Source organism: Mauremys reevesii, linkage group 6 (assembly GCF_016161935.1).
Source record: "Mauremys reevesii isolate NIE-2019 linkage group 6, ASM1616193v1, whole genome shotgun sequence".
Taxonomy (NCBI): Eukaryota; Metazoa; Chordata; order Testudines; family Geoemydidae; genus Mauremys; species Mauremys reevesii.
Window position 1 is genome coordinate 37,387,052 of NC_052628.1, and position 26,130 is coordinate 37,413,181.

The 26,130-nt window shown below is 41.4% G+C and overlaps 1 protein-coding gene across 8 annotated transcripts in view; it reads left to right on the forward strand.

Annotated features, from left to right (window-relative positions):
- Positions 1-26,130, forward strand: part of KIF2A (kinesin family member 2A) — an 87,428-nt gene that overhangs the window by 46,963 nt on the left and 14,335 nt on the right. For all 8 annotated transcript variants that reach the window (XM_039543574.1, XM_039543573.1, XM_039543577.1 and 5 more), the window contains exons 10-16: positions 5,103-5,193; positions 5,421-5,484; positions 6,771-6,862; positions 7,086-7,228; positions 8,016-8,220; positions 9,239-9,349; positions 23,751-23,818. In XM_039543574.1, the coding sequence (XP_039399508.1) occupies positions 5,103-5,193; positions 5,421-5,484; positions 6,771-6,862; positions 7,086-7,228; positions 8,016-8,220; positions 9,239-9,349; positions 23,751-23,818 (774 nt within the window). The remainder of the gene's footprint in view (positions 1-5,102; positions 5,194-5,420; positions 5,485-6,770; positions 6,863-7,085; positions 7,229-8,015; positions 8,221-9,238; positions 9,350-23,750; positions 23,819-26,130) is intronic.

Genomic DNA, 26,130 nt, shown 5'->3' on the forward strand with positions numbered 1-26,130 from the left:
GGACTCAGCTGACTCAGCCACCCACACTATGGATATGGCCATAGCTATGAGACACAGCTCTTGGCTACAGGTCCCAGGGCTCCCACATGAGGTCCAGAACACAATTCAGGACCTGCTCTTCGACTGCTCCGGCCTCTTTGCGGAACAGACTCGCTTAAGGCTGCATAGCCTTAATGACTTGTGGGCATACACCAGCCCCTCAAAGAAAGGCATTTAAGCCCCAGGCCATCCAATGATTCTACTCTGCGCCTCCCAGACAGAACTACTATAGGAAGCAGGGCAGAAGTAATAGGAGGCGCTCATCTCAGTTCTCCTCTGGCCATGGGCAGGGCGTGACTAAGCAGCCCTCAGGCTTAAAGCCAAAATTTTGAAGGTGCGCCCGAGGATGGAGTACCAGTTCAATACCTGAATCCTTCTCCTCCCTTCATAAACCATCTATCGCATTTCTACTGTGCCTGGGCTCAAATAACATCAGACTGTTGGGTCCTGAGCATGGTAGAATTGGGATATTCTCTCCAGTTCTGTTCCCTCCCACCCATCTTCCCTGTCCTTCTTCAGGGATCCTTCTCACGAGCAACTTCTATTGCAGGAGGTGCAAACGCTCCTACAGCTGGGGGCTGTAGAGGAGGTTTCTCTGGAGTTCGGAGCAGGGGATTCTATTCCCCTTACTTCTTAATCCTCAAGCCCAAAGACAGGCTCAGGCCCATTTTAGATCTGCGAAACCTCAACAAATTCATGAAGAAACTGAAGTTCCGCATGGTCTCCCTGGCCTCCATCATTCCCTCTCTGGATCTGGGGGACTGGTACACCGCCCTCGACTTGAAGGATGCATACTTCCACGTCTTCATAATCCCTTCCCACACACTATTTCTGTGATTTGCAGTCAGTGGCGCTCATTATTGGTTCACGGTCCTCCCCTTTGGCCTATTGGCAGCACTTTGGGTGTTCACCAAGTGCATGGCTATCTTTCTTCAAAAGTCAGGTGCAAGTCTTATCGTACCTAGACAGTTGGCTCATCAAGGCCCCGGGCCTGAGCCCAGGTGGAGGAACACGTGAACCTGGTACATACGACGTTCCTCAATCTTGGTATCCTCAATGTGGCAAAGTCGACTCTGTCTCCCACTCAAAGAATAGAATTCATCAGGGCCCTCCTGGACTCCATCCAGGCCAGGGCATTCCTGCCTGACTCTCATTTTCTACCCATGAGTGCCATCATACAGGGCCTCCACCAGTTTCCCACCACAACACCCAGAAACTGCCTAAAATTACTTGGGCATGTGGTGCAACATGCAAAGCTGTTATGCTGCCCCCTCCAGGTGTGGCTGGCTGAAGTGTACAGACCAAACCGGGACCATCTGGACAGTCTGGTCTCACGCTCTCCTCGGGCTCTCGAGTTCTTCCGATGGGGGCTCGATCCACAGGCAGTCTCTGTGGGAGTACCTTTTTCAAAATTTCAGCCGTCGCTGTCACTAGTCACGGATGCATCGGTGCTGGGGTGGGGAGTGCATCTGGGCAACCTCAGAACTCAAGGCCTATGGTCCCAAGCGGAACTATCACTACACATTTAATGTCATGGAGCTATGGGCATTGGGTCTAGCTTGCCAGACATTTCAGGCCCATCTTCAGGGCAAATGTGTATCGGTGTTGACAGACAACACCAGAGCAATGTTGTCTATAAACAAGGTGGTGCTCACTCCTCTGCCCTGTGCCAGGAAGCCCTCAGGTTATGGAACTTTTTATATCGCCCACTCGATACACTTGGAGGCGTCTTATCTGCTGGGAGGACAAAACAAAGTAGCCAATCACCTCAGCAGATCTTTCCGTGGCCACAAATGGTCTTTCTGACCAGACATTGTCAGCAATGTTTTCCAGAGGTGAGGATCCCCAGGTAGACCTGTTCATGAAACAAAGCAATAGGAAGTGCCCGCAGTTCTGTTCCTTCCTGAATCACAGCCCTGGTTCAGTTGTGGACGCCATTCGTCTCTCGCGGACAGGGTGCCTGCTGTAGGCATTCCCGCTGTTCCCTCTCGTCCGGAAGTCCTCCGCAAGGTCCGGCAGGACAAGGCTTCGCTGATTCTCATAGCGCTGGCGTGGCCCCACCAACACTGGTTCTCCACGCTGTTGAATCTCTTGGTGGACACCGCCCATGACCGTGCCCATGATTCCAGACCTCATTATGCAGGACCTCGGCTGCCTTCAGTACCCCAACCTGGAGTCTTTCCACCTCACCGTGTGGAAAATCCAGGGTTGAACTGGTTAGCGCTCCAGTGCTCCGATTCAGTTAGGGAGGTGCTCCTTGGCAATAGAAAACCCTCCACTCGTGCCACTCATCTAGCCAAGTGGAAAAGGTTCTCTATTTAGTCTGCACGGAAAGGCACCCCCCCGCACTGCAGGCTTCAATCTCCTTTATACTGGACTACTTACTTTACTTAAAGCAGCAAGGGCTGACAGTTTCATCAATCAAGGTGCACCTGACTGCTATTTCCACTTTCCACCTGGGTGCAGTGGGGTGGTCAGTATTCGCTAACCCTGTGATTGGTCACTTAACGTGGTCCTCTCAAGGCTCATGGGACCCCCTTTCGAACGTCTAGCAACTTGTTCTCTGCTTTACCTCTTTTGGAAAGTGGCATTCCTTATGGCTATAACTTCAGGCAGAAGTGTTTGAGCTCAAAGCTTTAACGTCTGAGCCACCTTATACAGTGTCTTATAAGGACAGGTTGCAATTACGGCTGCACCTGCCCGTTGCCCCTAAAGTAGGCTCACAGTTTCATGGAAATCAGGATATCTTTCTACCAGTGTTCTTCCCGAAACTGCATGCTGATGACAGGGAACGCAGGCTCCATTCCCAAGATGTTAGACGGGCTCTGGCTTTTTACACTGTTTAGGAAGTCAACGCAACTCTTCATTGCCATTGCTGAGAGAATGACAGGGCTGCCGGTCTCATCCCAAGGAATCTCTTCTTGGATCACAGGCTTTATCAGGCCAAGCTACGATCAGGCAAAGATACCAGCCCCAGCATTGACAGTGCACTCCACGAGAGTGCAAGCTTCACCTGCAGCGTTCCTGGCACAGGTCCCCATTCAGGACACCTGCAGGGCGGCGATGTGATCGTCTGTTCATACCTTTATGTCGCACTATGCCATCACACAGCAGGCTAGAGACGATGCCGCGTTTGGTAGAGCAGTGTTTCAGTGAGCAATTCAATGAACTCCGATCCCTCCTCCAGGGGAGTGCTTGGGAGTCACCTACCTGAAACTGACATGGGCAATCACCTGAAGAAAAAATGGTTATCTACCTTTCGTAATTGTTGTTCTTTGAGATGTGTTGCTCATGTCTGTTCCAAGTAGGTGTGTGTGTGTGCCACATGCACGATCGTCAGAAGGTTCTTCCTTAGTGGTACCCATCAGGTCAGCTGTGGAGCCCCCTGGAGAGGCGCCTTCATGTTCATGTATATAGGTCCCTGCTGACCCAACGCCTCTTCAGTTCCTTCTTGCCAGATATGCTGACAGAGGGGAGACAGGTGGATCTTGGAATGGACAGGAGCAACACATCTAGAAGAACCATTTTTCCCCTCAAAGAAGCAAGATAATCTTTCATAGTTGATGCACAGAATGAGTGACAGCAATTACTCACATGCTCCATCTTAGGGAGTCTTGAGCTGACATCAGAACATTTGCATTCTAGTTATATCCTTGTACGGTGCTTAAAGAGAGGGACCCAGGTTTTCAGAATGTGCACATTCAAAAACACATGCAGAATTACCATGAATAATGCAGTCCTGTGAACCGTGTGCAGATCATGTGGTCGTAATACCGTGAAAGCATCAGCTAAAAAACTGCTGTCTTAAGTTACTAGTAGTATTATTTGGGGTAAGAAATTAGAGGTTTTCTAAATTTTAGCAAGTGTTCTTAAACAGTACAACTTTTTTTAGCTATAGAGAATGTTTGTTTTTTAGTGATGGTTTTGTAAGATCCTGAAATTGAGAGTGGGAGGAGAGAATATCTATAGATGGCTATTTCCAGGATTTGGCGTTACTGCTCAATGCAGCTATGAGCTAAAAAGTTTACTTTTTAAACTCCGTTTAACTGTTCCGGTGCTTATTACACACTGTATAATTGTTAGGCTCTTTTCCATTGAGCTTATCCTGTGCCCAAATCTACTCAGTTATAAGGGCTTATTCTTTTATTAATTTAGGGCTCCGTTTTATGGTAAATTAGGTTGACAATAATTGGAGTTCTGAAAACAGTCTTTTCAAAAGGGATCACTATCCTATGACAAAGAATTTATGCCCCCTAAATATAGCAAATTATGTATTTTTTCAAGAGTACTTCCTCACTGATCCTTAATAATCTAAACTTAAAATGCTTATGCTCTTTCCTTCTGTGAGTTGTCTTTTACCCATGGCAGGTAAAAAACAACTGAAATAGGAAAATTTTATTGGCCTTCCCTTAAACTTAGGAAACCTGTGTACTTAAGTATTTGCCTGGACAAACACCCTTGTGTATCTCTAATACTCATTTATTATACAGTCCCCCTCTCCTCCCCTCCCAGTGCAAATTAATTCTAATCTAAACACAATTTTCATCTAAAGTGACTCATATATTTTTTCTACTGATGGGAGTATTGCTGTATCATGTCTGATTTGGTTGTTATAGAAGAGATAGGATACTGTGTGACTATTGTTTTGTTTTGACATGTCTCTTGGCTATGGAAGTATCTATTAGAGGATTCAACTGCCAAGAAGTTGTTAGGGGTTTGGAGAGCTTGCAAAATCTCCCTTTTGGAGCTCCTGCGTAAGTATTGGTTACTAGGCAGAAAACATGATGTGACTGGTACATTTGACTAGCGATTTGTATCAGAAATTACTCTATTAATGCAAATCCACTGTCAGTATACATAAGATTGTTTTAATCCTTTGATTTAGACAGTCTTTCCTAGCTTAACTTTCTAACAGTAACTTATTGAACAAATACTTAGGAAAATGTTTAGGAAAAAAAATGTTGAGTTCTTATGACGGCTGTGTGTGTGGAATGTTGGATTTACATTTAACTTTGCTAAACTTCAATGAAAAACGTCTAATGTTTCTGCTTTTTTGATTTAAGGTTTACAGCTCGACCATTAGTGGAGACCATATTTGAAAGGGGAATGGCTACATGTTTTGCATATGGGCAAACAGGCAGTGGAAAAACCCATGTAAGCAGTTCTTTTAAGCTCGATAACACAATGTATCCATAGTACAATTTTCTTTGTCAACACTTTCACTTAATTGATTAACTTAACCAGACTTGCAGAAGAGCTCTGTGAAGCTCAAAAGCTTGTCCCTCTCACGAACAGAAGTTGGTCCAATAAAAATTTATTACCTCATCCAACTTGGCTCTCTGATAATAAATAATAATTATGTTCTGCCATTTTTATTTTAGACTATGGGTGGTGACTTTTCAGGAAAGAACCAAGATTGTTCTAAAGGAATTTATGCACTTGCAGGTAAGTAATCGGGTGCGTGTATGTATTTTCTTGCCAGTTGCTGGAGATAAACAGAAAGTAGAAAAATCTAGTTTACCCATTTTAATTTAAGTGCCTGCATATTTGCATTATTATAGAAGGGAGGCACCAATAGCTTTTAAGCTTGTAAACTTTATTTACTTCAATATATGTATCAGTGTATTTAAGAAAGCTTGAGGACTATAAATGGCTGAGGAATTGAGCTTCCCATTTGTGGGGGCTTCTGTAACTCTCCAAAATATTTTGCTAGTTTTAACTCCAAAAGGAATTCTTAAGACAAATATACCAACTCCTGAAAAGAATGTGTAGGAGTGCGTGGCCGTCTTGCTCTGTCAATCTCCAAGAGAGTCCATGCCTCCTAGCTGTTACGCACTTAAAACTGTAATCTGTATAAAAGGGAGAAATTAGCTGTCTCTAGAGCTTCGGCCTTCTGGGCTGAACAGTATTTTGTCATCGGGGCTCAAGCCCTCAAGCAGGGTGATGCACCCAAATAGTACAAGGGACTCTGGCCCTCAGGCCAGGCAGAACAGTGAATGATCTAGAGGCCCAGGCCCTCAGGCAGGGCAGAGCAATAAAGGGTTTAGGGCCCTAGCTCTGGCAGATGGTAGACTAACACAGGCCTCCTGGCCTAAGGTGGGGAGGCTGCCACCCCAGGAGTGGAGTAGTAGGGGGACCTGGCCCACCATACTCCACCGGGTCCCAGCCCTGAGCCCTAACAGTGGTGGACTGTTCTGCTATGAGGTCGGCAGGAATCCGGCCACAACACGCTGACCTGGGTTCAGGCAGCAAAGCAGCTGGACTGTTGTTGGCTGTTCCTGGGCTACTTCCTATAAATCCTGGGATCATCCTCCATCTCCCTAGGGTACACCATCAGTGACAATCCCGGTAGCTCTGGTGAGTCCTCGGGACAGTGGTGGTTTTCTGCACGCTTCTGCTCCAGCAGCAGGTTGGAAGTATATGTCTTCCTCAGCGGCTCCAGCTCAAGTGATCTGCAGGGCCCGCCTTTTGTACTTACTGTCCTGCCACTCTGCTTCTGGTGGAGTGGGCATGGCCTTCCAGGTTCTGCCCACCAGGAGGCATATGGCCATTCCTCCCTGTCAATCTCAGAGAGAGGCAATCCCTCCTCATTACAGAATGGAATACCTGATTATAGTTGCAACATGTATGCGAGAGAGACGTGAATAAGACAGACAATTATATATTTAAAGATTCTTGACTAGATGAAAATGCATAACCAGATTTCTGTATATTTGAAAATTTATTCACAGCTCGAGATGTCTTTTTAATGCTAAAGAAGCCAAACTATAAGAAGTTAGAACTTCAAGTATATGCAACATTTTTTGAGATTTACAGTGGGAAGGTAAGTGCAAGTTCTTGATTTGGGAAAAATATCTTCAGAGAACACATAAGGGTTCTGAACAGAACACAGAAGGATTTCTCATTTTATTTTCGTATGGATATTTAGAGCATTTTTCTAATCACTTGTTTGGCTGAATTATTCTGAATTTTATTATTATTATTATTATTATTTAGAATTAAGTGTGTCCTAAAGACCTCTTATTATACCTAATTTTTTTTTAAAGGTTTTTGACTTGTTGAACAGGAAGACCAAATTAAGGGTGCTGGAGGATGGTAAACAGCAGGTCCAAGTGGTGGGATTACAGGAACGGGAGGTTAAATGTGTTGAAGATGTACTCAAGCTTATTGAAATAGGCAACAGCTGCAGGTATCTACTATGTTTTTAATTAGTTTTTCAGCGTAAATTACAGTGAATTAGGACACTTTTGCCATAATAAGAGTGTGTGTTTGTCCTTTCAAAGTCTTAGCTTTCTACACTGTATAATACAGCTTTTCTTGAGCTGATTAACTAACTACAGTTGTGCTGTTGCCTTCCTTTTGGATAAGGGTTGTTTGGTTATCTACATCTGTCAAGAGGAGTTGAGATGAATTTTTTGTGTGCTGTGAACTGTATGTATTTATGTAACCAGCTTACTGTCTTAACGTCACATAGTTAATACTCTGGAATACTGCCAGATTTTTAGGTTTTAAAAGACAGCATACATTTATGTTATATAACTGAGATTCTTAACCGTAAAATTTTTTTTTTTTTTTTTTAAATTCATCCTTACTGTGTTTAAAAATAGTCTTTTGCCATGATTATTGCTCTCAATAGATTAAAATGTTCTTTCTAGGATCCAGTTTTAAAATGCTCCGAGTCTGATTATACATTGGGGGAGGGAAAAATGCTAGGATACTGCTCTTTTTCTTTCATGCTCGCTCGCTCTCTCTCCCCTTTTTCCTGGTAGACGAGATGGAGCAATATATGTAATTTTACTGTTTTTGTCAAGTTGTATTTTGGTAGTGTCCACAACATGCTAGGCACTATCAACACTCCACTTCCCTGCCCTGAAGAGCTAACTTATAGGATGTTTCATTGTGTGTGGTCCTTCATGTGCACTAAATAGTATCTCTTCTCTCCCCCCGCTCCCCCCCCCTTTTTTTTTTTAAAAAAGAACATCTGGTCAGACATCTGCAAATGCACATTCATCTCGGAGCCATGCAGTGTTTCAGATTATTCTCCGAAGGAAAGGGAAACTGCATGGTAAATTTTCTCTGATTGATTTAGCTGGAAATGAAAGAGGAGCAGATACTTCCAGTGCAGATAGGCAAACACGACTGGAAGGTGCTGAAATTAACAAGAGCCTTTTAGCACTCAAGGTAAATAAAATTCACCCAATTCTATTTGAGCAGATGGAAGTCTTCTCATTTATTATTCTTCATATAACCAAAAAAAGTGTCTAATAAGATGAGTGTTTGTGAGGTAGGTCTTGTCCACTAAATTGATAAATTGATTGCTACGGCATTTAAAATGTTTCCTCCAAATGCTTAAGCGGACACTTGTACTATATTTCTACTTGTTAATTACTGTGTAACAAGCATGATATAGAACATAAAATTACTTGGTATAAAGATTTTTCTTAGCATAAGCATGGGATGGCAACATTATTAACAAGTGACATTTGGGGGCTAGATCCACAAATGGTTTTCATGCCTAAGTCCAACATTTAGGGGCCACTGAGATCCTCAAAACCCTTGCTCAGCTGCCACTTAACCTTGCATGCACTGAATTCCCTAGAACTCCAGATGCACAATTCTAACATGTTTCCTCGCTAGACCACACTTCCTCCACAAAGTACAGTTATGTGCTTGCCTTTCAGTGCGTAAGTACAGTGCTGTGATTGTGAACTTGGAGACTAAAGGTTTGGCTGCCCTTGACCTGGAGATGTAATTTCCAGCTAAGGTTGACATGTGTACGCTAGATTTGATCAAGCAGGCATGCTAAAAATAGTTGCATAGCTGCAGCAGCCTGGGAGGCAGAATGAGCTACTCATTTTAGTACCTAGGGATTATACTCAGGGCGTCTATCCTGTCATGCTGCTTGTCGCCACTGCTATAATGCTATTTTTCGTGTGTTAGCTTGATTAAAGCTAGTATGCATGTGTCTGCCTACGATGAAAATTACACCCCCAGCTTGAGTGTAGACATACCGGTAGTATTAATTCTGAACTTCTATCATTACATTCATTGAAGGTGGACCCCTAACATTAACTTAATATTAATTTAAAGTACAGCAACATATCATCCAGTGCTTATATTTTCTGTATGTGGATTGCATTTATATTGTAATATTTTTGCTTTGATTATGAGGAGAACATAAACTTGTTTGTTCTTTCAGGAGTGCATTAGAGCCTTAGGCCGAAATAAACCTCATACTCCATTCAGAGCAAGCAAACTTACTCAGGTGCTAAGAGATTCATTCATAGGAGAAAATTCCCGTACCTGTATGGTAAGTTTTTGTTTGTTAGATTGTAAGTGATATATTTATAAAGAGAACAGGAACTGCCTATTAATGATCATATGGTTAGTCTTGGTAATTTGCTACTGAGACAGTAGATTTAACATTTTTATTAAAAATAATGTTTAAAATTAAATATACACAAGTTAAAAGGGAAGATACTGTAGTCTGGAGTCCAGCTTGAGCTATGAGGGATTACAGGTATCGGTTACAAAGATCACAAGATACATACATATCCCATAACCAGCATAGACCCAGATTAGAGTGTGGGGTTTTTTAAAGTGTCAGTGGATAAGAGGGCTCGGGTACGCCACCCATGGAATGTATATTAAACTTGATTGTATCCAACATACGGCATGACACCTAGAGATTATCTTTCAACAGGAAAATCCTCCCCCTTTTCCTTCTCCCCAGCCAGATATCTTCATTGTGTGTGTGTTTGGCAGTAATATCAGAATCTTGGAAAAGATGGGGGGAAATGCATGAGAGTCTGACCTGACAAAAAGATAAATTCAGACCTGGTAGCAAGTCTGCTTGGAGGTGAAAGGGATTAGAGAAGTTGGTATAGGAAAATTAAAGAAGGGGATAGAGACATACTTACAACAACGTGCAATATCATTACTCAGCATACATTCTGAAAAGCAGGACTTGTTCTGTCAAATTGGCAGAGGGAACTGATTAGGAGAACCAAAGGTTCTCTTTAACTTTAAAGTGTAGTTCTACTGTGAAATCGATTTAGTAAAAATGACATTTTGTGTTCCATAACTGTTCTCTCTCAATAACTTCTGGATCAAACGTTGAAGTTATAAATGGAAATGTGGTGCTCTTTCTCCCCCCCACACCCACCTCCTCCAAACAGCCAACTCAACTAATTTCACCCAGAATCATAAAAGCTGAGCTGTGTTCTTTCTGGCTTGTGCATGAGCACTAGTAATAAAGATTCTGCAAGTTAGTCTTCCATTACTTGTGCCTGTTTTCCATGAGCATAAATTGGCCCTACAGTTAGTTTCTTTGACATGTTTTATTACTAGTGCAAAGCCAGAATAGACCAAACTCACTTTGCCATAGCTGTATTAGATCTGCTGTGGTAACAGTGGTGAAAACTTTTTAAATCAAAAATAGCAAACAGATAGATAGGAATATGAATACATGCACGAATTAGAGTTATTGAATCAGAGTGCAGTTCTGATTAAAATCATACCACTCTTTTTGAGTACTACACAGATATCTGTGTATTATTTTCCTGATTTCCTAGGTTGAATTTGCTTAATTTTATAATTTTGTGACATCTGTGAGAAGAATTTACTATTGTTTTCGTTATTGTGTTGAGAATTGCGTTAAGAATGCTGGAGTGGTTCTTATGATCTTTGATCAGTTCTTTGTGATTTAATTATGGATGAAACATTCATTTTTTTTAATTTCAGAAATATGTAAAATGAGCCTCTGAATGTAGGGGTGTGGAAATTTGCATGATATTTTTGTTTGTTTTCCAGCCACATAATTACAGTATTCCCATAATTAGGAATGTGAAGACCCTTTCATTATAAGCCACATTTTTCAGGCACTTCACTTTTTATTTTGAATTTTCTCATGCTTATTGTCAGCCTAAAGGCAAGATGTTGGGTTTGGGGGTATTTTTGTGTATGTATGTTTTAAACAAATATTTTTGGCTGTGGGTTTTTTTAAGACAGTGAAAAAATGTTGTTGCATTTAGATGTTTTTTTTTAAAGTTTTATTTTTTAAATTCTGTATGATTGATTGTGGAAACATTTGTAGAAACAAGGTTTATAAGCAATTGGAAAATTACTCATTTTTAACAAAGCAGAGAAATGGGAAAATTCCAGATATGTACAAATTGCACCACTTGTGAAGTAACATATTATCAAACATAGTTTAAGATAGTTAGGACAGACCAGTCAGCTGTTCAGCACCTCTACAAACCCCTAGCCAGCCTTTCCCACCCTCGAAATAGTCTTTCTGTTTCTTCTGACCACTCTTACTCCCCAACCATTGATGTTATGAATTAGATCAGGGTTCTCAAACTTCATTGCACGGTGACCCCCTTCTGACAACAAAAATTACTACATGACCCCAGGAGAGGGGACTGAATCCCGAGCCCACCAGAGCCCCACTGCCCTGTGGGTGGGGGGGCCAATTCCAAAGTTGGGTGCGGCCTAAACTGAAGCCCAAGGGCTTCTTCCCCATTTGGGGTCCTGTAATCTGATCCCCCCCAATGAGGGCTGAAGAACTCGGACTTTGGCTTTGATCCTGGATGGTGGGGCTCGGGCTTGGCCCCGGGCCCGAGCAAGTCTAATGCCAGCTCTGGCGACCTCATTAAAAGTGGGTTGTGACCCACTTTGTGGTCTCGACCCACAGTTTGAGAATCGCTGAATTAGATCATGTAATTGGTGACACACTCAGTTCAGATTACACATGCTCTAGTCTAGGACATCAACTTAATGTACTGGGCTCCACTGAAAGTGCAAAACTGAAACTGATGCAGAGAGTGTAGCAAAGGGCTTGCCAGTCTTGAGAAACTACATCTGATGCTGTCTTTCTTCTGACCCCTATATTTTAAAATGGCATTGTAAAGGTCTGCAAGTTTGTTGCATCCTTTCTGATAAGACTGTCTACACACTGCTGTTTTCAGAATTTACACTTTCAAACACAGTATGTTCTATGTAAAGGGCGTAAAGTCCTAGTGTGTGAAAAATGTGAGTATGCAATGTAATGACTACATTTATTTGACTGTAGAATACCATGATCGTGTGTGTGGTTTTTTTTTTTTTTTTAAATTTATTAAAAGAAGGAACTTCTAAAAACTGCTAGAGCAACTTTGTGATTATTTTACACACACAGATGTCAGGAACTTGTAAGTTATGGTTCTCATAATAACTACAACTCTGATTAAAACTTTAGTATATGTGTAAAGTTAACACCTTATGTGGTATGTAAGCTAGAACACATGGGTTGTCAGCTAATACAAACACACCTTTGATTTGCTGAGGCATAAGATTTCAAGTATTTTTAGCCTTAGAATGTGGATTTTTTTTAAACAAAAAGTAAATACTTTTAAAGAAAATAGTCTCATTTTATTGATCATGTAAAAGACTTTATCAAAATTTCATTTTTTCCCCAATTATTCTCTTTTGTCAGTGAGAGAATCTTTTCTTGTAAGGAGATTTGTTTACAAGAGAAATAAATCTTTCTCATATTCTAATTTGCCATTAGAGTTCAAAACATTTTGCAAATGTGGGTTGTATATATTATCCATAAACTTCCATCTTAAGGAACATCTTGTATGCATGTGAATACATGACTATCAGGTTCTTGAAATGTGCTAGTATATACCCACTAGTTCGTTTTCTCTTGCACAAATCAGCCTTGGAGGGCTGCTCTTTGAGCCTGAAAAGCTCTTTACAAGTAATTCATGGATTGTTTTATCCAAATTGTCCTTTTATAGTTTATTAGGTTTTCTGTTATAATTTTTAGTATTAAGCCTTAGTGGGCCTAGTGTTTAAAATGTTCTCTACTGTATGTAGGAAATCAGAATGTGATCCAGAAGCTTCAAGAGTTGAAAAAGAGATGTTCAATGTGGACAATTATGAGTGGGACCTGTTTCGCTATAAAGAAAGCCTCAGATGTAAGATCTGCTTAAAGATATTGTTTTGAGCTATCAGAGCTCGGAAGGAGAAGTTGCAAATCTTATCTTGCGACCCTCTGAGAAGCAGAACTCTGGTTTGCTGGCACAGTGCCCTTTTTAGTTTTCTTGCGGTACCTTGAGTATTTGGAAGTTGGAAACATCCAACAAAATCTTCAGCTTCAAAGGAGCATCAGCATAGCTCCAGACTTTTAGTAAGGGCATCCTCTTTGGGTTTGTAAATACTGTATTATTGCTAATCTAAGTATATATTATTATGATTGTTGTTATTAATCATAGTATATAAGAGAGCACTGGAGTGTAAAGCCATTTTCTCTGGCTTTTGACTGCTCTGGTATAAAAGGTTATACCAAACTGACTGGCCCTCTGAAGTAACAAAGGCAGACTAAATCACAACGAGCTATGCCTATGGGACTGTCTGGATTAGGATTTAAAGGTGCAATGTTAACATGTTTTAACTAACTTGTTTTAACATGTTTGAAAAGACTAGTGTATATAAGGTGCCACAAGTACTCCTGTTCTTTTTGCAGATACAGACTAACACGGCTGCTACTCTGAAAACTGCCTTTAACGTGTATTAATTGCTGTTCACATTAAAGCCACCACTGTAATTTAACTTAATATGTGTTAAAGTAGCATGCCTTCACTGTGATAGACTTTTAAAATGTGTGTACAGTATTAGCACAAGGTCATGGTTGCAGAACAGTATTTCCACTAACACTGGGTAACTTACAGATTACAGATGTTAAGGGCTAAATATCTGAAGTGCCTGAAATAAGATGTATTAGGTAATGAGTCAAAAACCAGCGATACCCCTGGCTCTTATAGCTAATTCAATAAAAACGTTAGAGAAAAACTCTGCTACAAAAATTTCACATTGCACTGTGTTTTTAAATAAAGCCAGAATGGAGATTTAAAAAAAAAAAATCTCATCTACCTCTTCTTAAAAAATTCTTAAAGCAATGTTATGGGTGATACTTAAATGTATCAGAAGCCAGTAAATTGAAAAGTTTTATGGTTCTAATTATGCCACATTGCAAAAATATTATATTAAGGCAAATTAACCACAAGAAGTACAAAAAAGGTTAGGTTTATGCAATGATGCAAAGTTAGTTGCTGTGAGAATATTTGAATTGACTGACTTCTGTGTTTTAACTCTTAGTGTTGCATTAACATAGTTGTTTGCCCTTTATCTCCTGTGTTTATAAAAGCAAGGAAGCAGAGCATTAATTGTTAATGTACAGTCAAACAAATTTTGAATATAAATTCAAATTAATACAGAGGGGCATTAATTTGAATGTGCAGTCCGCACATTCTGTTCATACATTGCATGTGATTAGCTGCTGTAACGCTTCAGTGTAGGCACTTACTTCTGTGATGGGAGGGGTTCTCCTATTGTTTTGGTAATCCATGTATCTGAGAGGTGATAGCTAGGTTGACAGAAGAATTCTTCTGTTGACCTAGCACTGTCTACACCGAGTATTAGGTTGATTTAACTGCATCTCTCGGGTTGTGGATTTTTCACACCCCTGAGAGACGTAACTAAGCCCATGTAACTTTTCAGTGTAGACCAGACCTTACTCACCAATGAGAGAAACCACTCCAGTGTGGGGATCTCAACGTTATCCTTAGAAACCTGATGGAGCCTCCCCCTTTGAGCCTCTTTCTGAATGATGTACTCAAGATGGCCATTTTAGTCACCATTACATCAGTTGGAACTGAACTCCAAGCTCTCAGTTAACCCTCCTTACACATCCATTCACAGAGAGATGATGGTATAAAAACTTCATCCCAAGTTGATTCCCAAAGTTGTCAGCCTTTCATTTGACCTAATTTATCTATTCCTCTCTCCCCCTGAAGGTATGGAGTCTTGGGGGGAGAAGGGAATTCCATACCTTGGGAGAGCCTTATAATATACTAACTTGACAGGACAAACTCTTTTAGGCTGTCTTCTCCCCCCTTCTTTTTTTTGCCATCTCCTCTCAAGACAATTTCAAAATGGATTACACAGTGTATATCTGTCTATTATATGATCGTATGGCTTATATACCAGTTTCTTCACATATTAGAGCTCACTTCACTAGAGCACAAGCTGCATCCTTTCCATGCTTTAGGATTTCTGTGTCTGAAATTTGCAAGGCGGCTACGTAGAGTTAATCCTCTTAATTTCATTAAATGCTATGCCCTTAACCTGACTGCAAGATCAGATACCAAATTTGATAGAGAAGTGTCAGTTGTTCTAGTTAAGTGACAGTCAGAACTCAATCCCACCTAGAGTGGGATCCACACAGAAACATACTTGAAGCAAAAAATTCTTACCTTTTATAGTAACTGGTTTTTGCGATGTTTGTGTGGATCCCATGATGTACTGTCCATCTCTGCTTTCCCACAGTCTTTCTTATCTTGGATTCTGAAATAGTGAGGGAGCTGAGGGATTGCTGAGGCATTTCATATCCAGGGAGGCACATGCACAGTGTGGCTGGGGCCCAACACACACTGCTCTTCAAAATATTCTCATCTTGCTGTGCTCATAGAGCATGTGAGCACCTAGAGTTGGATCTGCATGGGCAACATCTCAAAGAACCACTATTACTATAAGGTTAAGTAACCATTCTTTTCACGCTTGAATAACTCAGAAAAAACTGAACAGATTAAATTAGATTTTGTTTTGCAGTCCTCCACCGAGTAAGACCATGCTTGAGAAATATTAGCTAAGGGTAACAGTTTAGGAAAATAAGACCCTGATAAAAGAGACTTGGAACAAGCATGTCTTCTCCAATGATGTTTACTGTCTCCGTAATGTCAGCCTGCTTCCGAATCAATGTGCAAAGATGGTTGTCGGTACATGACAGGTAACTAGAGTGTCAAATTATAGCTTGCTAAAGTAATGAAACAATAGGCAGCAACAGGTGAATCATTCCTCTTGAGATCTGAATACATTATAAATATTTACAAAGCATCTTCTTTGGCTCCTATATTACACTAAGAACCTCTTGGTTTTGTCTATGTACTATGCCTGTTATTTTGTAACTGAATGTCTTTGTTTCTCCTCTCTCGTGTCTGTATCTCTCGTTCATTTGTGATATGTGAATTTAAAAATACGGAGCTTTTGGTAATGATTTCAGGTTCATGTTTCCAAAGGAAATATAGAGCAGAATTGTTCTCCAAATGTAGCCATTCCAAAATGATAGGGAACGGTTTTTTTCCCTACCAAAGAGTAGAGTGAAGAGGTGTAGTTCCGGAACAAAGACTCAAAAACTGTAACCTAATGGAGTGAGGAAAGGTGCCCGATGTTTTTAAGAAATCTGCTAACTTTTACCCGGAAAGTACTAGTGGGAACTTTTTTTGCAGTATTGGTCCCAGGATATTAGAAAGACAGCTGCTGTGTGTAAGCTTGTCTCTCCCCAACAGAAGTTGATCTAACAACAGATATTACGTCATTGGCCTTGTCTCTCTAGTGGAAATTTTTCACAGTTATACCTAAATATTGCAGCATATGTAGTCCTCTGTCAAATACCTTTTGAATAGATTGATTTCAGGTGAGGGCTTAGTTTGAACACAACTTGATGCAAGCTAATGCCGGATACCCCCTTTACACAGTAATGGCTTTGCAAGGATTTAGAAACTTGCAGATCTTGTTTATTAGGTCCCATAATAATTCATAAAGAAAAGCTTGTGGCAGTCATGTGATCTGTTTAAATGAATCATTTTTTTTCTGCAAAAAGAACAGGAGTACTTGTGGCACCTTAAAGACTAACAAATTTATTTTAGCATGAGCTTTCGTGAGCTGCAGCTCACTTCTTCGGATGCATAGAATGGAACACACAGACAGGAAATATTTATACATACAGAGAACATGAAAAGGTGGAAGTATTCATACCAACAGGAAGAGTCTAATCAATTGAGATGAGCTATCATCAGCAGGAGGAAAAATAACTTTTTGAAGTGATAATAAAGATGGCCCATAGAAGGTGTGAGGAGAACTTAACATAGGGAAATAGATTCAATTAGTGTAATGACCCAACCATTTGCCAGTCCTCGCTTATAGACAGCCTCGCAACCTGAAGCAAATACTCACCAGCAACCGCACACCATACAACATAAACACTAACCCAGGAACCTATCCTTGCAACAAAGCCCGATGCCAGCTCTGTCCACATATCCATGGACACAAATCTGACATCAGGAATCATAACATTCAAAAACCAGTGGGAGAACACTTCAACCTCTCTAACCACTCAGTGACAGACTTGAAGGTGGCAATTTTGCAACAAAAAAACTTCAAAAACAGACTCCAAAGAGAAACTGCTGAACTCGAATTAATATGCAAACTAGATACAATTAACTGTGGCCTAAACAGAGACTGGGAATGGTTGGGTCATTACACTAATTGAATCTATTTCCCTATGTTAAGTTCTCCTCACACCTTCTATGGGCCATCTTTATTATCACTTCAAAAAGTTATTTTTCCTCCTGCTGATGATAGCTCATCTCAATTGATTAGACTCTTCCTGTTGGTATGCATACTTCCACCTTTTCATGTTCTCTGTATGTATAAATATCTCCTGTCTGTGTGTTCCATTCTATGCATCCAAAGAAGTGAGCTGCAGCTCACGAAAGCTCATGCTAAAATAAATTTGTTAGTCTTTAAGGTGCCACAAGTACTCCTGTTCTTTTTGCAGATACAGACTAACACGGCTGCTACTCTGAAACCGGTCATTTTTTTTCTGTTTTTCTTAGCAACCAGTATGTACTAATATCAGAGGTTTAAATTTGGTATGGGATAGCAGGACTCCCTAGACTTTTCCAGCCTTCCCTACCCCCATATTTTGCCATTCTCTGAAGTAGGAGAATTTCTTCTCAGGATGATTGCCTGTGCTCTTGTACAATACGTGATCTACACTACACTACAGTAATCTTCATCTGTTTCAAACTGCTGTTGTCTGGACTGGCAGAATAATGTTAATGTGAAGGATTATAGATATAGTTGCCCTGAGTAGTCCCATGTTTACCTTTTCCTGCGGCACTTGGAGGAGCAAACTAGATAACAACATGGAAGAGCTAGGACACAGTTATGCCACTAGTACCTGATTTAGCGTAATTAAATTTACTGAATGTTGAAAAGATGCTGCGAGCTGCAGTATTTTACTCTGATACTTAATTTGAAATTGAAACAAGAGTAGGATCCAGATCTCTTTATTTGATACTTCGTTAGCAATTTAAATTTATCTATAGATAAAGTTCCCAATTCAGAAAAGCATCTCTGTTCAGGAAAGCATATAAGCATATATTTAACTTTAAACAGGCTCATGTGTGGTCCTGTATTGGGGGCCAAAATGAATCCCTTAAATTAGTACATCTGTCAGGTCACACAAGTGCTGAAATGGAGAACAGTTCTTTGAGTAAATCAGCCATGTGTTCCACTTAGGTGTGTGTGTACCAGAGCCGGACAATTTTGCGTTGCACTACCTGTGGAGGGGCATTGCTTGTGCCTTGTGGCCATAGCCCCTCCCTGGCTATATGAGGTGGCACTTCCCCAACCTTCTTTAGTTCCTTTTGACTGCTCGGGGCTGGAGTCAGAGGTCTATGTGGTCTTAACCTCATAACTTCTCCCTATTTTAGTGTTTTTTCTAGTTGTATGTAGTTAGTAGTACCCTTTTAAGTTGGTTAGATTAGTGTTAGTTGTATTTAGTTAAGTATTCCACTGTGATGCCCTCTCTGGGGTTTAAGCATTGTTGTTATGTGGCGGAGTGATCCCTAACAATTTTTAATATACTTTTTACGAGACGCAGATCAGAGGTCACCCTCAGGTTCTAAGAGTGCTTCTGCTTTGAACTCTGGAGCAGGCACCTCTCCAGAGAGATGGAGGAGCTGTTCCCTGTCGAATACATTGAGGAAAAGGTCGCATAAGGTCTATTCAGACCACTCCAGGTCTCATGGGGTCTCCTCTGCCTCCTCCAGGAAAAGCATTGGACTAGTCTGGGGTTAGTGCTGGTGCGCAGGATGGTGCTGAGTGCCTCTTAACCACTCCCACGTACCAAGTTGGGAAGGTTAGAGACCCTGTACTGTTGACTCCAGTTCTGGCCTCAGACCATCTGTTGAGTCCGGTACTGATGGCTGGCAGTAACTGTTTCCACATCAGTGGCATACCAGGGGCTACAGACATCCTTTGCCTTTTTGTCCCAACCTCTCCTTTGGTCCAGAACTTTGCCAGGGCTGCATCGTTGATAGCCCATTGGCTGGACAGGCTGCTGAACCCTTGAGTCTGTTGGCACCACAGCCCAATGTTTCCCTTGCACAGTCTGTGGAACCAGGGCCAGTACCGGACTTGGTGTAAGGAACTCGGCACTAGGAAACTCCTTGTCACCATTGCAGTCAGCAACACAGATGTTACAGTGGTGGCTTCCACCACCCTCCACTTAGGCACTGGCAGCTGTTTCAGTACCACTGCTGACTTCGGGTCAACACCATTTCTGGTACTGGTGTACTTGATGCTGGCAGTGCCGCTTCTATTATTGGTGCCGATCCCTGCCTCATTCTGGGTGACAGATGAGTTAGACCGGTTTCTTGCTCCCTCAGGACTAGCTTAGCCTTTATCCTCAGAAACCTGAGACTCCTCAGCATTGAAGTCAGGATCTTTCTCCTGTTCTTCATCACCTGACCCACATTGGGGCTCATTTATGGGGCACTACAGGCACCAGAATTGGCACTCGTCTTGCGGTCGGGATGGGGGCCCCCCCTGGGCTAGTGTCTACTGGCTACCAATCCCTATCCTTACCAGTGCCCAATCCTTCCTCTCATATGCATCAGTGTGCACTTACTTGACTGGGTCACATCCTCAACACAGGAAAGTCAACATTGGTCCCTACACAGAAAACGGAGTTCATTCTGGCCCTAATAGACTGTACGCGTTCGAGAGCATTCCTGCTGATTGACTGTGTGGTCGTTGGCCTGCAGAATTCAGCACACATTGGCTAGTGTCCAAGACATCTTGGATTGTTTGTTGCATCTTCAGTTGTTGGGACTTACACGTAGCTCATTGAAGGACATCTGTTGTTGATCTCAGCCTTTCATCTACCCGTTCATGTAAGATCAGTGTTTTCCAAAGCCATAGTGGCGAGATCCTTGAAAGGAATTCTTCGTCTCCATCCACTGGTAAGGGAATTGTTTCCCTTGTGGGTGCTTAACATGGCCTTAGCAGCTCTCAGGGGACCTCTATTCGAGCTTCTGGCATCCTGCCCCTTTCCTCTCATGTCAAAAAACTGCTTTCCTCATGGCAATAACATCTGTGAGTGTGTGTGAGTTGCAGTCTTTGATGGCGGAGTCTTCTGTGGAATTCTCCAAAGACCAAGTGATGTTGCATCTGCACCCGAAATTTGTGTCTAAAATGGTCTCTGTTTCCTTTAAGCCAAGCAGTATATTTGCCTGTGTTTTTTCCTAAACTACATTCATTCTTGGAGGAGCAGTGCCTTCGAACGTGAGACATCAGACGATGTCTGGCCTTTTACCCGCACAGTACTAAATCCTTTTGGGTTTTGCCTCTTCTGTTTTATGTCATATGCAGACTGTATGAAGGGACAAGCAGTCTCCTCACAGACGATCTCTAAGTGGATAACTTCCTGTGTCAAGACTGCATACGAAATGTACACTACATACAGGTCCGTTCTTAAGTGATGCCTCAATACTGAACATTTGTGGGGCTGCCACATGGTCATTGATACATATGTTTACAAACCATTATGCCATTACAGCGGCATCCAGAGCAGATGCAAACACTAGGAAGGCAGTCCTGCAGTTCTTGTTTAAATAGACTCTGAGCCCCAACCCCAGAGGGTACAGCTTGAGAGCCACCTAAGTGGAATACATGGCTGCATCTACTCGAAGATTACTTTACTGTAACTGTGGTTCTTTGAGATGTGATGCAGAGGTTCATTCCACGACCCTCCCTCCATCCCATCTGTATGTCTCTGGGCATTCAGTGTGAAGGAGCTGAGAGGGGTCCGGGTGATGACACGTGATATAGCCAGGGGAGAGACTATGGCCATGAGGTATGAGTGCCCCCCTCTACAGATACTGCTAGGTAAAATTCTCCAGCTTCGGTATGCTGGGCATGCACACACCCAAGTGTGCATTACATCTCGAAGAACCACAGTTACAGTAAGTAAGGGAAGAAGAAACTCATGCCAGGATCCAGTAGACTGGGCCTCCCACTTCCTTTTTCAGTGAGCCTTGCTTTTAAAAGCAAACTTCGGTGACATCTGGAAGAAAATCAACTAAAATTCCCCTCTATTTGATGGGGATTGGGGCTTTTTTATAAAGACTTAAACTGAAATGTTAAGTTGACAGTAACTCTGCACTTGAAGACGGGATTGTTAGGGAGTTTGGGAGTCTCCCCCATGCAGATTCTGGCTGACCCTTAGCCTCTCTCATTCAGTCAGGCATGTCTGCTGCCATCCCCACGTGTCCCTGCACCCTCACTCAGCTATCCCCCTCTCCATGTGTCCCTGCAACACCACTCAGCCACCTACTGTCCCGATGTGGCACTGCACCCCACTGCTCCCCATCCCCATGTGGCCCTTCGCCCCCACCCCCATTTAGCTCCCACCACAGTCTGTCCTCCCCTACTATCCCTTTTGAACTCTAGTCTAGTCTATGTGACTGCCCAGCAGCCCCTGTGTCCCGCTGTCTGTTGTCCCCCATCCCGTGCCTTCTCACCTGGCCCCGCAGGCAGGGCGCTGTGCGGAATGCAGCCTCTCCTCCTCCCTGTCGGCTGTTGATCGTTATGGCCAGTGAGCCGGCTGCCCTCTGTTCTCGTGCTACAGCAGCCCTTGGTGGGCAAAAGGCGTATCTGCAGTGTCTCTCCAGTAGAATGTATTTTCTGTGGAGAAAAAAAATCTGCAGGGTATATGAATTCTTCACGTGTGCAGTGGCACAGAATTCCCCCAGCAGTAGCCAATGTATGAGAGAACCTATACATATAATATATAATATATATATATATATAATATATAGGTTTAATTTTATCTGTAGGCTAGAGTTGCTTAGTTAAATGAAATTTAAGCACCAAAATTAGAATGCTAGGACGCTCAGTATTATGAGAGGGAGTGGGAGTGGGAGTAACAACCACCCATTTCTCAGACTCTTACCTAAAATTAGATTTTATGTTTGTAAATGCTGGCAGTCTGAACATAGGAAAGGCTTCTGAATGAAAGAGAACCATGCAGTTAAACGGATGCAGCTCAAAATTGTGATGATTTTACTTTTGTGTAAAAAAACAATAGAAGTTGTTTGAAGTTGCTGTGCATGGCTCTGGTGCTGAAATAATGAAGTAAGGTGAATGAGATGGACTTAGTGGAAATGATAATGGTGTGTGTTTAATGCTGTTTTGTCAATTTCCTAAAACATGGAGTTTGTGATAATTTCCCCCTCCCCTCCCCCCCATCTGATCCACAGTTCATTAAAGGCTGCAGAAAGACAGACTGACTTTCAGTAGGCTTTTGGATCAGACCCCAAGCATTGTATGTATCTAGTAAATGTTAGTGGTTCATATAGGGTGCTTAAGTAAATACTTAGTGACATACAGCACCTTCAGGTTGTTTCACTTGTTATTACCAAATCCGGTATCCTTAACAGTAGTTGTGAGAGCAGACCACAGGGATGCTGGATAGGAGGTGAAAACCCATGTGGCAGTTTGCCAAGTTTGTCAGATTGGAAAAATCTCTTCTAGATCCCCAAACTGGTGATCTAGCCCCTGGGATCAAAGGAGACCCATTGTATATAGTTTAAGGGTGGGGCTGAAACGGCGGGCCCCAAATGGCTGTTTGGCTGTGTTCGTTGCCCTGGCAATCACCAGGTCCTGTTACCACCCCCACCACCCAATGGCAGCAGTGATGGGTGGTCAGGGCTGGATGTAGAATGTGATAGCCTCTCCCCATGCCCTGTACCATGAAGAATAGGGGTAAGAGGAAGGGGAGGGAGAGAGAGAGAGAAGCAGCCCCTTCCCTTCCCCCCCATACACATTCTAAAGGCAAGTGGGGGGGGGGGGAAGTAAAGGGAACACTTGGGGCGCTGCCCTAGCTGCTCCCAGTTGAAATCTTATACCCCTCACACCTGCTGAGGGTGTCTCCACTGCTCCTGGCCCCATCAAAGCCTCACCCTGGCTAGCATTCTATTTAAGGTCTGGAAAATATACCTTTATAGGGAGAGATGATAGACGGTCAATCAATTTGGTTTATCCAAAAAAAGGTTAAGAAGTGACTTGATCACAGTCTACACATACCTACATGGGGAGAGATCTCTGGTAGTAGACAGTTCCTTAATCTAGCAGAAAAAGGCATAGTTTGATCCAGTGGTGAGAAGCTGAAACTAGACAAAATCAGACTAGAAATAATATGGAAATTTTTAGCAGAAAAGGTAACTAAACATTGGAATAATTTACCTTGGGATTGTGGTAGATTCTCCATCACTTTGAAGTCTTCAAATCAAGATTGGGCATTGTTTTAAAAGATGTGCTGTAGCTCAGCCAGAAATTATGGGCTTGATGCAGAAATTACTGAGTGAGTTTCTTTGGCCTGTGTTATGCAGGAGGTCAGATTAAATTATCATTATGGTCCCTTCTGGCCTTAAAAATATGTTAATCTATATGAAATCTGAAGTGCAAGGTTAAACTTAAGTTCTGCAGTGTTATTCTTTTTACAAAAAGTTTGTTGACTTATGGTTTGTTTTCTCCAGATTGCTACTATCTCTCCAGGGATGGCATCCTGTGAAAATACTCTAAATACACTGAGATATGCAAATAGGTATGGGAAATATTTTATTTATAGCTAATTTAGCTGTTGTATTAGATCTCTGAATTGTGGTATTCTGTGACACATAATTATTTTAGGCACTTTCTAATTATTTTTAGTATGCTTGCATTTCTTTCTAAAACACAGACCAAAAGACTGATCCAAGCATTTATTTTATTTGAAGTTAATTTCATGCTTGTGAAAGGTAACAAGTTAGCAGCACTGGAAACTGAATTCCAGTATTTATTGGTAGACAGGACTACAACAGTGTGTAAGCACCTTCACACTGACCAGTATGCTTCAATCCTGTTCTGGAGGTGTCACCTTTTGGGGCAAGAGGACAGGTTCAGTCTCCTTGTGGACCTCTGCTGAGATGGTCAGTTGTAGCGTATACACTTTTTCACTAGGAATTGAGACCCCCTTGCCGTGAAAGACAAAGTATTGCTTTTCAGAACCTGAGCTTCCAGGCTGGTCTAGAATAGAAAATGTTGCTGCTTTAACTATATTGGTATAATTACATCCACAAAAAGCCCCTAGTGTGGATGCAATTATACTGGTGTAGAACTGTGTGTACTAGGGCTTTTACTGATGTAATTATAGGTGTAGACAAGGCCTGTATCAGCAAGAAATCACACCCCTCACTGATACAGTTATAACACTCAAACTTTTATAAGTGTAGACCAGCGCTTCTAGATTCCTCCTTTTCCCCACTATTTCTGTTTTTATTTTAAAATTGTTTCTTCCCTTCAAAAACCAAAAATGCTTTTTACATGTTTCTGGTTGAGTGTGGATATCCTGTATTGTTTTAATTTAATCACTTTTACCTTTTTGACACAAGTACAGAAGTATGCAATGCAAACAGGATTTTTTGTCACCTGTAAATTTAAGTTTTCTTCTAAACTTGATAACTTGATCTGTAAATGCATAGAATAATGCGGTTGGGCATATATTTTAACTGTCAAGAAGTGGGGAGGTAAAATTTCTTCTTTTTGTATTACTCCTTTTAGAAGAATTGGGCTTATGAGTAGAAATGGGTAGTCAGGGACTTCTCAACTGCATAGTGTTTTCCAGGGTTCGCAAAGAAAAAAAAAATCTTCGTAGGTCTAAGAAACATTTTAAAGTTACTGTATATTTGAGTATACTGCTGGAACAACAACTCTTAAAATCAATGTTCAGCAGTAAACATATGAGATCCTTGAAGAGCTTTACTTTTTCATAACTGAGGGGAGGCAGTTAATTTGTTTTCTATATCAAGCATATAAAACTGTCCCTGTGATTGTGATGCTATTATGCTCTGCAAAAATAATGCACTGCAAGCCTGTATGTGTTTTTAATATTTCTGTAACAAGTTCTTAGAGAACTTGGTTTGTTTTAGAGAGACCCATATACTGTGCAGAAGTATTAATTATATTTGTCTTTGTATGCCAAAATCTAATACAAACCTAATATTTGTAGACTTTGTCCATACATTTAAATCTTGCACTTGCCTTTGTATTTTAACCCTTAATGCTCTTTTAGCAATGTGTCATTTTCATATCAATTTTAGGGCTGTCAATTAACCGCACTTAACTCACGCGATTAACTCAAAAATTAATTGTGATTAAAAAAAAATCGTGATTTAATCACACTGTTAAACAATAGAATACCAATTGAAATGTATTAAATATTTTGCATGGTTTTTCTACATTTTCAAATATATTGATTTCTATTACAACACAGAATATAAAGTGTACACTGCTCACTTTATATTATTTTTATTACAAATATTTGCACTGTAAAAGTGAAAAATACTATTTCTTTTGTTTATCAATTCACCTCGTACAAGTACAGTAGTGCAATCTCTTTATCATGAAAGTGCAACTTACAAATGTAGACTTTTTTTTGTTACATAACTGCTCTCAAAAACAAAACAATTTAACACTTTAGCGCATACAAGTCCACTCAGTCCTACTTCTAGTTTGTTTACATTTATTTACAAGAGATGCTGCTGCCTGCTTCTTATTTACAATGTCACCTGAAAGTGAGAACAGGCATTTGCATGGCAGTTTTGTAGCTGGCATTGCAAGGTATTTATGTGCCAGATATGCTAAACATTTGTATGGCCCTCCATGCTTCAGTCATCATTCCAGAGGATATGCTTCCATGCTGATGATGCTCTTAAAAAAAAAAAAATGCATTAATTAAAGTTGTGACTGAATTCCTTGGGGCAGAATTGTATGTCTTCATCTCTGTTTTACCCGCATTCTGTCATATTTCATGTTATAGCAGTCTCAGATGATGACCTAGCACGTTTGTTTTAAGAACACTTTCACTGCAGATTTGAC